A 15,595-nucleotide genomic window follows, 5' to 3' on the forward strand; every position below is an offset into this window, starting at 1 on the left:
GAGAAAGAATTGAGATTTCCCCATTTCACTTCTGTTCCCCTACGTAAAGAGCAGTAAGTGAACACTTAGCTCATGCTCTTGTCTTAAAGGAACAAAGTTTGAGATTTTTGTTGTTGACTTTTTTTATATTCACATAAAATCTTCCTATATGGAGTAAAAGCATCTTAGTTTTACGGTGTTTGGATTCTCAGTGCTCTGAAAGCAGGCTGAGACTGCATTGTTAGTGTACTAAAACTAGGCCGGCTTCCCTGTCCCCTGCTGAGTTACAGGCAGCAAATAAACAAGCAACATCTGTAAGGATAAGTAGATTTTGAGTTTTTAACATCCGTTTAGATTTCATAACCTGAAGGAGGAGACACTATCGCATAAGGAAATTGCCTGTTTTAAAATAGAAAGTTGGTGTTTTGATTCATTTATGGATAGACCTGAACTGAGACATGTTAACCAGTGAGTTTGACACATTTATAAGAATGTTTGGATGCTTTGTCCCTATAGAAAGGCAAATGGAATTAGCCTCTGGCTTTTTGTTCATTTGGGGTTTTTTAATTGTTGTTTTCTTGTTCTTGTTCTCATTTTCCAGTATGTCTCAATTTTAGTGTTAGAAGCAAGTTTGGATTTTTCTTTTGTCCTGGTTAATGATGTCCATCTTTTCCCTCAGCTATGTAGTTTTACTTCAGAATTCCCCAAAAGTCCTCAGTTTTGGCAAGCTGCCTCGCAAAAGCTGTTGTACCCCCTAGAGGGAAAAAGCTTTTGAGAAAACAGGATTGAATTCTGTGATTCTATCAAAAACAATTAACCAGCCAGTCACTGAGGTCACCGCTGGTATAAATTTGACTTTGATAGACACCATAGCTCTAGACTACCATTGAGCTATAGGCAGAGATACTGCTGATGAATAAGTACAATTCAGTGGTGATTTTGTTTTAATTTTAGTTTGAAAAATTTTTGTTGATGCTGGAAATAGTAATGTTAAAAAGAGGAAGGAAGATAGGGCAGGGTATACTAGAACTCCCTCCAGAGTTTAGTCCTGTCCCTGTCTAGAAACAACAAGGGTCTCCAGGAGTTCCCATTGTGGCGCAGTGGAAATGAATCTGATCCGTATCCGTGGGGATGTGGGTTCTATCCCTGGCCTCGCTCAGTGGGTCAGGATCCAGCCTTGCTGTGAGCCGTGGTGTAGGTCTCAGATGTAGCTCCAATACAGTGTGGCTGTGGCTGTGGTGTAGGCTGGCAGCTGTAGCTCTGATTCAACCCCTAACCTGGAAACCTCCATGTGCCACTGGTGCAGCCCTTTAAAAAGTTAAAAAAGGATCTCCATGCAAATGAAGTAACCATATATGGCCACAATGTCGACAGTGTGTGAAGAGTAAGTGTCAAAGGGGCATTTCTTTAAATACCAGCTTCCTGTTTTTATAGTAGAAATGTTTTAATAGTAAAAAAGGAGCTAGGATTTTCATCATGACATTAAGATGGTGGAAGTGCAGCGTCTTTCAGGAGAGAATCATCTCTTGACTATGTTGAAATATCGTCTTCCTTTTCTGGCTGAGCAGCTTTCCTGTGAGTCCAGTAGCAAGCTTGGAAGAGAGGAGTGGTTGGCGTTCATTATGTGGTCATTTTTTACAGGCTTCAGGAAAGAATCTGAACTTGAATGATGAAAGTCAGCATGGCTTGCTGATGCAACTGCTTAAACTCACTCATAACTGCCTAAACTTTGATTTCATCGGCACTTCTACTGATGAGTCCTCGGATGACCTGTGCACGGTACAGATTCCCACCAGCTGGAGATCAGGTAATGCGGTGGCACCGTCTGAAGCAGACCAGACCATTGCTCCACTCTACTTGGCATCTGCAGGCGGTCCAAGGAACCTCTAGCAATTCCCTTGGTTGCCCTTAGAGAAAACTTAGAATGTCGCTATGGGTCTTTACAAAGTCAGGGAGAAACTGGGAGGAATCTTACAGATCCCCTTATGGGTAGAACTCTGGGCTTCTGACAAATGTGAGTTTGACCTTGCATTGATCACCTAGAGACCTCTGATATCTTACTCATTTGAGGGAATTTCTAGCTTTAAAAAAACAAAATCAAATAAAAGAAACTTGTACTTGCTTTTGTGTTCCTAAGGATAAAAATTCTTACTGTGAAAAGAGTCCTGATTGCCTTAAATTGTTTGAGAATCAGAAGAATGCAAATGTTTGTTGGAGCTAAAAACTAGTGCTTTTCTAATTAAAAAAAAAGGAAAGTAAAAAGCCCATATTAGCTTATCACTTCAAAGGAAATAAACATTCTATAAGATAAGAAAGTAGGGGAGTTCCCGTCATGGCGCAGTGGTTAACGAATCCTACTAGGAACCATGAGGTTGCTGGTTCGATCCCTGGCCTTGCTCAGTGGGTTGACAATCCGGCGTTGCCGTGAGCTGTGGTGTAGGTCGCAGACGCTGATCAGATCCCACGTTGCTGTTGCTGTGGCTCTGGCGTAGGCTGGAAGCTACAGCTCCAATTAGACCCCTAGCCTGGGAACCTCCATATGCCATGGGAGCGGCCCAAGAAATGGCAAAAAGAGAAAAAAAAAAGATAAGAAAGTAGGAAGATAACGCTCCTTGATGAATGCACAGCACTGAGATATGCCAGTTGCGTGGTGCAGACATACTCAGTAAAGTGCTCTTTTGTCTTTCCAGCATTCTTAGATTCTTCAACTCTGCAGCTGTTTTTTGACCTGTATCATTCCATCCCTCCTTCATTTTCACCTCTGGTAAGTCAGGACTACAGTTTCTATTTCTAGACGGTAGCAATGGTGAATGAGTCTTATATTCATTTTGTTGCACAAAATCATAGAAGAGGAGTTTCTGTTGTGTGCAGTGGAAACGAATCCGACCAGTATTCATGAGGATGCTGGTTTGGTCCCTGGCCTCACTCAGTGGGTTAGGGATCTGGCATTGCCGTGACCTGTGGTGAAGATCACAGATGCATCTCAGATTGTAACTTGCTGTGGCTGTGGCGTAGGCTAGCAGCTGCAGCTTTGATTCAACCCCAGGCCTGGGAACCTCCATATGCCACGGGTGTGGCCTTAAAACCCCCACCCCCGCCAGAAAAAAGAAATACGAGGGTAGGTTATCTAGTTTTTTGAGGTAAAGCTTGTTGCCTAAAGGTACTCACAGTGAGTCTTAGTTCCTTTTAAATTGTTCCTATCTAATGACAAATTGCTGCAGATGTCAAGCTCTTTTGGTCTCCTCTTGTATCTGACTTTATTCTCTATCTCAGATTACCACAAGCTACAGTGTGGGGAATTCACCCTATATGATCTAGTTGAAGTCTGTCAAAACTAAGAAAATTTCTGAAAATTCCTCAGGCATATGTTACATAAGTGATAAATGGAAGCTACATTGGGAAGGCAAATTTGCATACTTTTTTATCTGGATAGCTTTTGAAAGCTCTCAGGAATGCTGCATTTCTCCTTAAAGCAATAATTAACCTCCTTAAATCTCAACATTCATTCAGGTCCTAAAAGACATTGATCTGGTATTTCAGATTTTGGTGTAAAATACTGTTGTACAAAACATATTATGCTGTGGCTGTGGTGTAGGCTGGCAGCTGCAGCTCCAATTCAACCCCTAGCCGGGAATTTCCATATGCCACACCTATGGGCCCTAAAAGCAAAAATTTTTAAAAATTTAAAAAACAAAGAAAATGCAGTGAAATAAATGGATGCTCTGCATGGTGTTTCTGGAGTAGACTACTTTCCTGGTCATTGTAGTACTTTTCCAAATTAATGTAGACCATCACTTTAGCAGAAAAATGAATTCGTGTTGTTTGCATCATTAAGTTTACCTCAGGAAAAGGTAGCACACTCAAGAGGGGTATCAGTGAAAGGATGATTTGCAAAGGGGTAGGCAAAATGAATGGACTCCAACAAGGGGTGGTGACATACACCCCTTGGGCTGGCAGTCATGGGGAGCTCAGGGAACAAGGGAGGGACACCCTAGAGGGAGGCACAGCTATGGCTTTAGGGAGGGCTATCCAACGAGATAGAGAAGCTGCCAGCCATGGCTCTGCCGGGGGTACCCCTGCGCTTGGTCTCCTGCTGGTATTTTCCAGTGGGCAGAGCCAACAGGAGGCAAGAAGGCAAGGGATCGTGGCTGTTAGTCAACAGAGGTTAGGTTCCTAGGGAACATCAGAGTGAAGATGGGCAGAAAATAGATCTGAAGGGGGAAGCAGGATATAAATATCTAGCACAGTGGGGAAGGGGGGAAATATCTTCATTATAAAGCCTGTTTTCTTCAGGGCACAGTTAACTAGTTGTTATCATCAACCTGGAGCTAATGCTCTTTTATTTTTCTTTTAGCTGTTTCAGATATCCTAAGTTACAACCCTCCTTAATCTTTTTTACATCATAATAACAGTAGCAGGGTTTGAAAGAACAGAATTAGTGTCATACGTAAAGAATATTTGTAGCAGGGGAAAGGGTAATGAAAAGAGCTGTACTATCTTTTTAATCATTTGTGTTTGGGTGGTGCCCTGCTTTAGGTATTATCCTGCTTAGTACAGATTGCCTCAGTTAGAAGATCCTTGTTCAACAATGCAGAGAGGGCCAAGTTTCTCTCTCACCTTGTTGATGGTGTTAAACGAATACTGGAAAATCCACAGGTGAGGTTTTTGAGAATTTATTTGTGTGTGTTTGTGTGTGTGTCAGAGAGAGAGAGAGAGAGAGAGAGAGAGAGAGAGAATGAGATTAGTGTATGCCTATCTGTTACGATTCAGAAGAAAATCCATCTAGGGATCGTACTCAGCAGAAATCCTAGAAAACAGGTCATCATGCCATCTTTCAGAAGATTTATACAGCAGAAATTGATGGAACATTATGAATCAACTATAATTTAAAATTAAAAACCAAAAAGATTAAAGTGAATCTATATTACTAGATAGTGGTCACCCAAAAGAGGAGCCTGTGTCTCTAGTTTCAGGAATATAGGAGTTGTGGGAAGGAAACACTTTGAAGGAAAATCAGGAGAGAGCTAGTTATTTTTCCCAAATAAATTAAGAATGTGAAGTTTGGAGTTCCCGTCATGATGCAGCGGTTAACGAATCTGACTAGCATCCAAGAGGACAAAGGTTTGATCCCTGGCCTCACTCAGTGGGTTAAGGATCCGGTGTTGCCGTGAGCTGTAGTGTAGGTTGCCTCAGATCCTTTGTGGCTGTGGCTGTGGCGTAGGCCAGTGGCTACAGCTCTGATATGATCCCATCGGTGTAGCTGTAGTGTAGTGTAGCCTCGGATCCTGCGTGTCTGTGGCTGTGGCGTAGGCCAGTGGCTACAGCTCCGATAAGACCCCTAGCCTGGGAACATATGCCAAGGTTGCAGCCCTAAAAAGCAAACGAAAAAAAAAAGAATCTGAAGTTTGGTTTTTGTTTTCATTTTTTGACTATACATTATTTACCTAAGTGTATAAGGCTAATTTTAGGTGGGAAGGGAGGTATTTCTCATCAGATATTAATTCCATAACTCAGTTGCCCTTTTTGTCTTTTTCAGGCCCAAAGATTTAGTTACTACCTGCTTTTTTAAAGTGTTACTTCTCCATACTAGGAAATGTCATAAAAGCAGTTCACTTAATATACTCAGTTCTGTCCCTCTTTCTGAAAATTTGTTTGTTCTGTCAACAAATTATGTGGAGCCACCTACCATGTGCCAGGGATTCAATGGTGGCCAAAACTAAATCTGCCCTCCTTCTCTGATAGAAGAGGACATGTGTAAGGAAACAAATGTGCTGGTGTCATGCAAACAGTTCAGAAGTGTTTGATAGAAGTATATAATAAAATACCTATGCTAATATAAGAATAAAGTTATTATATTTAATAAAATATGTGAAATACTTGTGTGACTTTGCCACTACAATGGTAAATCGGACAGATGTGAGAATGAAAATTTCTTTGCTTTTCATTTGATCAGTGGGAAGCACACAGACCAGTCACATCTTAGATCGTGCTCCTTTTCTGCCATTGATCAACTTTACAACCCTGGCAAAGCAGTGTGATCCTTCTGGCCTTGTTTCAGACTCTTGCGGTTTCAGCTAATAATCCCATCTCCCAGGATGATGTTATAGGCAGATGAGATTGTAGACGTGACCTTTCCTTTTAAAAGCAACTTTTGTACAAACGTGTGGTTCTGAATGATGTCCTGCAGCTCAGAAGTTCAAGCAGATCCCCCTCTCACGCCATTCCAGATGTCATTCAGGAAGAAGTATAGCGAGTCACATTTTACATTTTATTTTCCTCCCTGTGTTGTCACCAGAGTTTATTAGACCCAAACAATTACCATGAGTTTTGCAGACTACTGGCCCGATTGAAGAGTAACTATCAACTGGGAGAATTAGTAAAGGTGGAAAACTACCCTGAGGTCATCCGATTGATAGCTAACTTCACAGTGACCAGCCTACAGGTTTGTCTTTGGTTGCTTGTCTCTTTCTTCCTAAACATTGGCCCCTCTTCTCTTGCTCACTGGTTTTATTTAACTGTCTAAGAATTTTTTTCCCTTGGCAAAAGTGAATATAAGTATAGGGTAACTTTGCAAGAATGGTTACCATTGCAGCCTGCTCATTTGCCTTACAAAAATTCAAGGAGTATGTTTAGAGGAACGTGAGGGAATTGTTAGAGTAATATTTAGATTCAAGGCAGGGAGGATTCCCTCATAGTCCCCGAAAAAGGCAAGATTGGAACAGGGAACTAGACAGAAGAATGAAGAGTCAGAGTCCTCTTTTTCTTAGTCATGTGTAGGGCAGTGGTTCTCAAAGTTTATGGCTTACATAAAATCTTCTGGGGAGCTTTGTCCTACCCCCATAAATTCTGGGTCACTTGGTCCAAGGTGAAGCCTCAGCGTCTCTATTTCTAATGAGCTTTCCACAAGGTTTCAAATGCATACTAATGTTTGAAAGCTGCTTATGCATCCAGCTCAGACACTCATTGGGTGTCTAATCTCTGAAATACCAGTGAACACATTAGAGTAGTTGCCATGTACAGAACAAAGTTTATCCTTTTTTTTTTTTTTTTTAAAGTCTCTGTCCTTTGTGTCAAGTGGTGTGGGACTAGTGTATTGTGTACAAAAATGAGAACTATGTTTCCTGCTCTTTTGGTTTTCTGTAGCACTGGGAATTTGCCCCAAACAGTGTGCACTATCTCCTGAGCTTGTGGCAGCGGCTGGCAGCCTCTGTGCCATACGTGAAAGCCACAGAGCCCCACATGCTGGAAACTTATACTCCTGAGGTCACCAAAGCCTACATCACATCCCGTTTGGAATCTGTGCACATCATACTGAGGTAAGGAAACTGGGGCAGCCTCCGTCTGTCGCCACAAGTGACCTAGAGTCTGACTTGCCAGAGGTCAGACACCCAGTTGGCGAAGGAGTTCTAGATATGAGTCTTATTGGAGCTTATACCGTAATGGCCTTTTTTTCATGCCAGCACGGTAGCTGATGAGAGCATGAGGTCAGAGTCTTTCTGTTTGACATCCTGTTTGTGCCCCTTCTTCTCCAGCCACAGCAGCATCTTTGAATACAAACTACATCAGGATAGTGTTTATCCTTGCCACTGATTTCCTTTAAAGAGGAAAGGAACATTATAAGCTATAGCTGACCACAGTTTTATAATGTATAAAATATAGGTGCTTAATGTGAACTTCTAAAGAAAAAAATGGATAAATAAGCTATGCAATCAAGAGCTTGCTAAAGATATGAGAAGTCCAGGCAGCTGATCACTGACTGCATTACATTGACACATGGTTTCTATCTTCCTTGACTGCTAACTGGACCAGAAACCTACTGTAACTAAAGAAATGTCAGACCTTTTCAGAAATGGCCTATGTAAAATGAAGTAATGCTTTGTATAAGGACCTTTCTTGTATATTTTTTCATTGACTATTTCTCAAGGGAGTTTACTTGGACTCTGAAAATCTGGAGTTTCTTAATTTGTTTAGAGTGAAGTACATTTAATTGTCAGAAGAGTTATAGTCTCAACTGTTTATGGCTTGGATCATTTCAAAATCAGAGTGAAGCCCACTGGAAGGCATTACTGTGTTAGTGGCATAGTTTCTATTCCTGGCTTAGGAAGGTTAATAACTGGCTTCCATGAGGCCATGTTGGGCAGTGGTTACATGTGTGGGCTCCGGACCCAGATAGCCAGTTAACAGCTGTGTACCCTTGGGAAAGGTTATAATGAGGATTGAGTTACTATGTCTTGGCCTAGTGTGTGGACCATGGTAAACATACAACAGTTCTCTTGGTTGTAGTGGTTATGCTGCAGTTGGGTTGTCATACTATAATGTTACAGTAGTTAGAGAGCTTACAATATGGTGATTTTAAGTCTAGGAGCCAATAGATGAGGCAAGACCTGGTTAGATCCATTTGTAGTTCTGAAATCTAAGACACGAATCTTAAATTTTCTCATGAGCTTGACACAAAACTCATTTGGTGGTAAAACTTGATGTGCTGATGTTAGACCATTGATAGTTGGTTTTTTTTTAATTTTATTTAGTATGACTACTCATAATATTTGTACATTTTGCTGCAGGAATACTGTATTTGACATGCTACAGCCCATAGAGTGTTCACATTACATAGCGCCTCCCTAAAATCTGAAGATTTCTGAATTCTAAAACATATCTGGTCAAAATGGCCTCACACAGGGGATGGGATACTTGTAGCCCCAAAGTTTACTGTAGTCAGGAACAAATGGAAGGCTGAGACCAAGAGCTTTTAGGGGTGAGCAGCATAGGCCTGAGAGGATCACAGTAGACGAATATTAAGGGACTGGGACTGGAAAGATCGGACACCAGCAGGTAGAGCACACCTGCGGGATGCTCATGCTGGGTCGAGACCTCTGCCTTCCAGCTGCTTTTACCTCCCTCCCTTGGTAAGAAGACATGCTGGTATGTGGGCCTCCACGATTAGATGGGGTGGCTAAATGGAGAAGGGGAGCCACTGTGATGGGGAGTCAGGAGGCGTATTTTGAGAGTGCTTCTTCCCTCTTCTCTTGGGAGTAGAGATGGACTGGAAGACCCCCTGGAGGATACAGGGCTGGTCCAGCAGCAGTTGGACCAGCTGTCCACAATCGGGCGCTGTGAGTACGAGAAGACGTGTGCGCTGCTTGTGCAGCTGTTTGACCAGTCTGCCCAGTCCTATCAGGAGCTGCTCCAGAGCGCCAGCGCGAGCCCCATGGACATCGCGGTGCAGGAGGGTGAGTGGACACGGATGCCGCCTGGAAGAGGGTACTCGAAGCACCCTTTCACTTGTTGCCACCTCTCTTTTTCCCCTTCCCCCCACAAGAAGATTTCTGCCATCATCAGTTAGTGCCACATACATAGAGACTTTGATAACACAAGCCACAGAGAACTAGGGAAGAGCAGCTGAAATCATATCTGCAGTGGGTGTGTTTAACTTTCAGAAAGTGCTGCACTAAAAATGATGACCCCGTCTCAGAGGGGCACCTTGGTTGTCTAATGAAGTTTCCCCTTGGCGTCACCCTCAACAGAGCAGAGGAGTAGCCGTACTCTGGGACAGCAGTCAGACTTCATGGCTTTTTCAGTGTTCTTAGATTAAGGAAGTTCATAGTAAGAAATGAACTTCACGGTGAAGAATTTCTTGATGAAATGATTGCTGGAGGTGACACTGAGGGGTCTTCTTCCTGTTGCAGGAAGGCTGACGTGGCTGGTGTACATCATCGGGGCAGTAATCGGGGGCCGGGTCTCTTTTGCCAGCACTGATGAGCAAGATGCCATGGATGGCGAGCTTGTCTGTCGGTAAGTGCCCCACAGAGGCTTCCTGTTTCACCGCTTCAACCCTCCACCCACTTTGGGGTTCTGAGACCATGGGAACAGGGCATGCTTCTGTTAGTGCTTTTCTCCCCATTTATGGAATATAGTCTTACGAAGCTGATGGCCTGTGAAAATAAGGGGCTGAGCAGCAAGGACTTTGCCTGCAATCCTTCCTAGAAGACCATTTGCAGTAATTCAGCAAGGAAATGATGGATACAGAATTAGGAGTATTAGGATACAGAGTGGAGAGTAGCTTTTAGTTCTCTTTAAGTGCAGTATCTCAAAGTTAATGAAATATGGACTGCTTTTGCCTTACTAGAGTAAGTCTAAAGGAAATTGTGGGTCTTCAAGTATCCCCAAGATGAAATTACAGAATTTCTTCAGCCTTTCAAAGCTCTTAACCATACACTTTTCTACCTACAGGATTTCAGGTTATTTTGTGTCTGTGTGATTCTCATCTTACTAAAAATCTGTGATTTCTAAAACTTTACCTAACAGAAAAATAAAAAGGCAGGATTTTTTTAATAGCCTGGCACAGAGGTTCTCAAACCTTTTCTTCAGGACTCTTTACTTTCTTTAAAAGGATTGAGGCCAGGAGTTCCTGTCGTGGCGCAGCGGAAACAAATCTGACTAGTATCCATGAGGATGTGGGTTCAATCCCTGGCCTCGCTCAGTGGGTTAAGGATCCAGTGTTGCTGTTGCTGTAAGCTGTGCTGTAAGCTGACAGCTACAGCTCCAATTCAGCCCCTACCCTGGGAACTTCCATATGCCTCAGGTGCAGCCCTTAAAAGCATAAATAAATAAATAAATAAAATTGAGGCCCTCAAAGAGCTTCTGTTTATATGAGTATCTATTGATATTTTTTGTTAAAATGTAAAACTGAGACGTTTTAAAATATTTGCTAATTCATTTAAAAATAACAATAAGCCCGGGAGTTCCCGTTGTGACTCAGCAGGTTATGACCCCGACTGGTATCCATGATGATACAGGTGTGATCTCTGGCCTCTCTCGGTGGGTTAAAGATGGGGCATTGCTGAAAGCTGCAGCATAGGTCACAGATCCTGTGTTGCTATGTCTGTGGTGTAGGCCGGCAGCTGCATATCCGATTTGACTCTTAGCCTGGGCATTTCCATATGCCACAGGGACAGCCCTAAAAAGCAAAAAACAAAAACAATAAGCCCATTCCATGTCAACTTATATGATGTTGTTTTTAATAACTATTTTTTCAGAAGAAATTAATGAGAAAAATGGCTTTGTTTTCATATCTGCCGTAGTAGTAGTCAGCTGGATTATTCTCTTCTCTGCTTCTGAGTCAGTCTGTGATGATATACTCCTTGTATCCTCTGAAAAACCCCACTGCCCCATTATGGGAGAATTCAGATGAAAGAGCAAATAATGTTTTAGTATTTTTATGAAAATGGTTTTGTGACCTTGCAGAGCACTGCTACCCTAAAGGGTTCTAAACTTTTAGATGCTCTCTTTAGAGATAAACACATTTTAACGTGATGCCTTAGAATGTATTGGTCCCCAGACATTTCGGTCCAGAATTTTTATTCTAATTCTGAAAGTCCCTATTTGTCTGTTTCTACCCCCACTTTATTTATCTGATGCCCATCTGCACTTAGGTGCTTTAATATTGACAGACGTCTTGAAGAGTTGAACAAAGGTTTGATAAGGATGAAGTCTATTACCTTTCTGATTCTGTAGTCTGGTGTGATACTGTGTGTGTCGTAATGTAACTTGAATTTAGACAGTGTCTTGTGTACTGGTTCTCAGCTTGTGTGTTACAACACAGAGACTGAGTCTAATTCAATCAAGATGTCACAAATAGTTTGTTAAATACTTTCACACTGTCAGAATCTCACATGACTCACTTTAGTAATGTCACTCTTGTTCATTCAGCATTCACTCACTTGCATTCCAGTGTGCTTTCTTTTGGGGGGATGGGCGCAAGGAAAGGGGATGAAGTCACAGGTAGCATATCTGCTCTTGGTCCCTGGAAGTGTTACCTGCCTGGGAACATCATCCTTCACGTGTCTCCTTTCCTCTTCTGGTTCCATGAGGAAAAAAAGATTGAGAACCACTGGCTTAGTCAGTCTCCCTCATTCTACAGATGAGGAACTGGGGCTGAGGAAATAAATAAATTGCTTTACTCAAGTTCTCACAGAAGTTTCAAAGATGACGGTTATTGCCTGTACTAGTGTTTTTTCCACTATTTTAAAGCAGTTACAGGTTCTGCCTTCATCTACAGTCTCAGGAGACTGGACGTTTTAGACATCCAGCTAGTCACTCATATTCTGTGACTCCTGTGGGGCAGAAATGGAGAATTTGTTTTCTCAGCAGAGCAGAGCCCGCTTTTCCAACGGGGTGGGTGAGGAGGGCACCATGGGACTGTTTCAGGGTAGATTGATTTTCTGTACCGACCGGGATATCTTGCTGTTGAGAGAATCGTTGCTCTTCTTCCTCTAGGGTGCTCCAGCTGATGAACCTAACAGACTCGCGCTTGGCTCAGGCGGGTAATGAGAAACTAGAACTGGCTATGCTGAGCTTCTTTGAACAGTTTCGTAAGATCTACATTGGGGACCAGGTGCAGAAATCCTCTAAGGTAATAGACTCTCCACTGCTCCATTTAGTTCTTATTCCTGCTTGTGGAGTTTCTAATTAAGAGAAATGGCTGATAACAGTTTGGATACAATCTCCAGACTTTATGTATCAGGATAATCCAAATGTTTCCTCTTAGTCTGTAGAATCAGGGGAGACATGTCAAAGAATTGGGTCCATTTTTATAGGACTTTATGTGCTTAATAAACAGCCAGTCAAAATATTTGTTGCTTGGAGTTCCCTGGTAACCTAGCGGCCTCGTCACGGCAGTGGCTCAGGTTCAGTCCCTGGCCTGGGAAATTTTGTGTGCCACAGGCATAGCCAAAAAAATAAAAAATAAAAACGTCTGTTGATCTCCCCCAAATCGGCAATTCTCAGTCTCTCTACATGAATTGATATGCAGAATGGCAGGTTTTGACAGTCTTTTTGTAATTTCAGGGTTGAAGGGGGACCAGTAAGATAGCTCAGCATCTCTCAAGTGTTTAGTGATACTTAGAAACTAGCTCTAGTTCATTCCTTCTGTAACAACTTGCCCCGGCATCTTGTCCATTTTCTTCTTGCGTCTGCCCTCCTGAATGAGGACAAAGACAGTGTTGGGATGTGATTTTTCTAATCCATATTTTCTGGTTACTTTCTCTTCCCTAAACACACCACCAGCTGTACCGGCGCCTCTCAGAAGTTCTTGGCCTGAATGACGAGACCATGGTCCTCAGCGTCTTCATCGGAAAAATGTAAGTGTTTGGGCTTGCCATCAGCAAGAGTCCCTTGCAGTCCTGTTGCAACTGTAAAATGTGATCTTGGCATTGTGCTACCAGTGCCTTGGTATTCCAGCATTGATCGTTTGCGTCAGAAAATTGTGCATTTGAGTGTGTGACAAGCTGTGCTTAGAGATATGGCCCGGCCCCAGAGCATTCCAGGCTTGTACAGGCAAGGATTTGATTTTGTTCCTGCGGAATCTCATCTGCAGCCTTTGGAATCACAGGTGAAGCCCTGTGGTGGCATTAGCACAACGGACCTTCCTCCCCAGTGATCAGTGCTCAGGCTCCCACCAGATCACCCTGCTGCCAGGATGCCCAGAGGGGGCATTCACTTTCTGGTGCTGATGTCCGCTAGGTGTGCCCCCCAGGAGGAAAGCCCCACTTGAACATGAGCTTACGCCTCTCCAACAGCATCACACCCTTGGAGAGTCTTGAATTTCCAAAATCTGGTGCTATTATTTGAATTGTCATCAAAGTTGGAGCTCCTCATTGGCCCTTTTTTGGTTCTTTTTTTTTTTTTTTTTTTTCTTTTCTTTTCTTTTCTTTCTTTCTTTTTTTTTTAAAAAAAGTTATACCCCTTTGTTTACATGTCCCCCTTTTTAGGAGCTCACTTTATCAAAGCACACCCAAGAAGCCCGATATATTACCCAGGGCTATGTGCAGTGTGACGTTTTGCCCTCATCCAACCGTCCCAAACCTAAACACTCATGAGCTGGTTAATAATTTAAGATGACAAAAGCAAAGGGGGTCTAAAGGACTCTGCCAGCCAAGAATCCAGAAGCAAGGGCTACTAGAATTCTGCAGCTGACAGTGGATGGTGCAGGTGCAGAATTGCATACGTCTGCATGTTATCACTGCCGCAGAAATCTCTTACCCTTGCTGCAGAAATCAGCCCTGGAGTGCCCCAGAATTCCAAGGGCCTGGGTATGGGCCAGTGTAGCTTTGGAACCAAGTAGTGAAGATTATCTGAAGGATAATTTTTCTAGTCAACCAAATGTAAGTACAGAGATTTTATACCCATTTTTTGTGGTTGTGATGTCTGTGAATTGGTGATGCAGATGTGTGGTGATTCTTGATGGATGATTTTCTTCTTCTCCCAACCCTCAAGGACACCAGGCATATCAAAAGCGTCTCCTGCTTTTTTTTTTTCTTTTTGTTCTCCAGCATCACCAACCTGAAGTACTGGGGCCGCTGTGAACCAATCACCTCCAAGACACTACAGCTTCTTAATGACCTCTCCATTGGATATCCTTTTCCAAGCCGGCTTCTGGGCAGAGCAGGAACTGGGGAGTGGACCTGGGGTGCCACAGAAATCATGGCCTCCTGCCGTTTCCACTTTAATTTAGCTTTATGTACACTTAAGTATCTCCTGTTCTCCTAGGGAACCAAAGGCAATACCCACATAGAATTCCAGACCCTAAAAATGAGCCAATAGCTAATAGTCTAATAGTCTACCACAGATTTATTCCTGGCAGTCTCTTAAGATCCAGAAATACCCAGTAGGTCCGTCTGATAGCATAGGTGGCACCAAAGTCCATCTGGATTGTCTATCAGCCTTTTGGTAGAAACAGCCTGATTACAAGCTTTGCAATAAAAGTAGTCACTACACTTCCTTTCGAGTTGATCTGCTGTAAAGGTTGAGTTGTTCTAAGACAGCCTTTGGCAACCAGAAGTCTGCAAGAGAAATAAGCCCTATAAAGATTATTCAAGTGACTTTTTTCTTAACTCTCCCAAAGGTACATAGCTCATTCCATCTAAATGCATAGGAGAGAGGTTAATTCCCCACACGGTGGAGCCTTAGGCAGGCTTTGGGGCCGAATTTTCTCTTCGAAGCCTCATTGAGAAAAGCTCTTCTAGCATCATCATGATTCTTGGGAACTGCTGAGTATTATCTATTTTCTTACACATGGGAGTTTGGTATGGGTATCTCATTGATCAGTTAAATACTGTTTAGAAGAGAACACAGTTTTTTCCCATTTGGCAGTGCCGTCCTCAAATGGTTAAGAAAAATACATTATTGGGGTATGGAACTCAGTAGATAAAGGAATTGTCCTTTGTCCTAGAAGATTCTCATCCTGCAGTAAAGATCCCTAGTTGGCATCACATTTTCCTTGACCTTCTTCCTTTGCCTTTACATACAGTAGTGTAAGGAAACTAGTGAAGCTGAGTGCAGTGCAGTTCATGCTGAACAATCACACGGTGAGTGATTGAGCCCCTCGTCCTGGCTCTGCTCCCCAGACAGCCCCACATGCCACCTCAGCACATAAAGGAGATGTTTACATTGAGTTCCTTGGTGCTGTTGCCACCCAAGACTCCCATCACTGCCAGGTTACACTCTCTGTCAGAGCTGTTCTTTGGGATCCAGATAAATCACTGAATTATGGTAAAGTCGCCTACTATTATTCATACTAAGATAAATTATTAGGTAACAATAACGATAATTAAAAAAA

General features: G+C 42.7%; 1 protein-coding gene across 4 annotated transcripts in view; it reads left to right on the top strand.

The window, feature by feature from the left end:
• XPO7 (exportin 7) overlaps positions 1-15,595 on the top strand; it is a 91,995-nt gene that overhangs the window by 60,802 nt on the left and 15,598 nt on the right. For all 4 annotated transcript variants that reach the window (XM_021073572.1, XM_021073573.1, XM_013990257.2 and 1 more), the window contains 11 exons: positions 1,621-1,786; positions 2,670-2,743; positions 4,516-4,635; positions 6,275-6,421; positions 7,123-7,295; positions 9,016-9,209; positions 9,666-9,771; positions 12,256-12,391; positions 13,045-13,118; positions 14,310-14,390; positions 15,281-15,344. In XM_021073572.1, coding sequence (XP_020929231.1) covers positions 1,621-1,786; positions 2,670-2,743; positions 4,516-4,635; positions 6,275-6,421; positions 7,123-7,295; positions 9,016-9,209; positions 9,666-9,771; positions 12,256-12,391; positions 13,045-13,118; positions 14,310-14,390; positions 15,281-15,344 — 1,335 coding nt within the window. The remainder of the gene's footprint in view (positions 1-1,620; positions 1,787-2,669; positions 2,744-4,515; positions 4,636-6,274; positions 6,422-7,122; positions 7,296-9,015; positions 9,210-9,665; positions 9,772-12,255; positions 12,392-13,044; positions 13,119-14,309; positions 14,391-15,280; positions 15,345-15,595) is intronic.

Source organism: Sus scrofa, chromosome 14 (assembly GCF_000003025.6).
Source record: "Sus scrofa isolate TJ Tabasco breed Duroc chromosome 14, Sscrofa11.1, whole genome shotgun sequence".
Lineage (NCBI taxonomy): Eukaryota > Metazoa > Chordata > Mammalia > Artiodactyla > Suidae > Sus > Sus scrofa.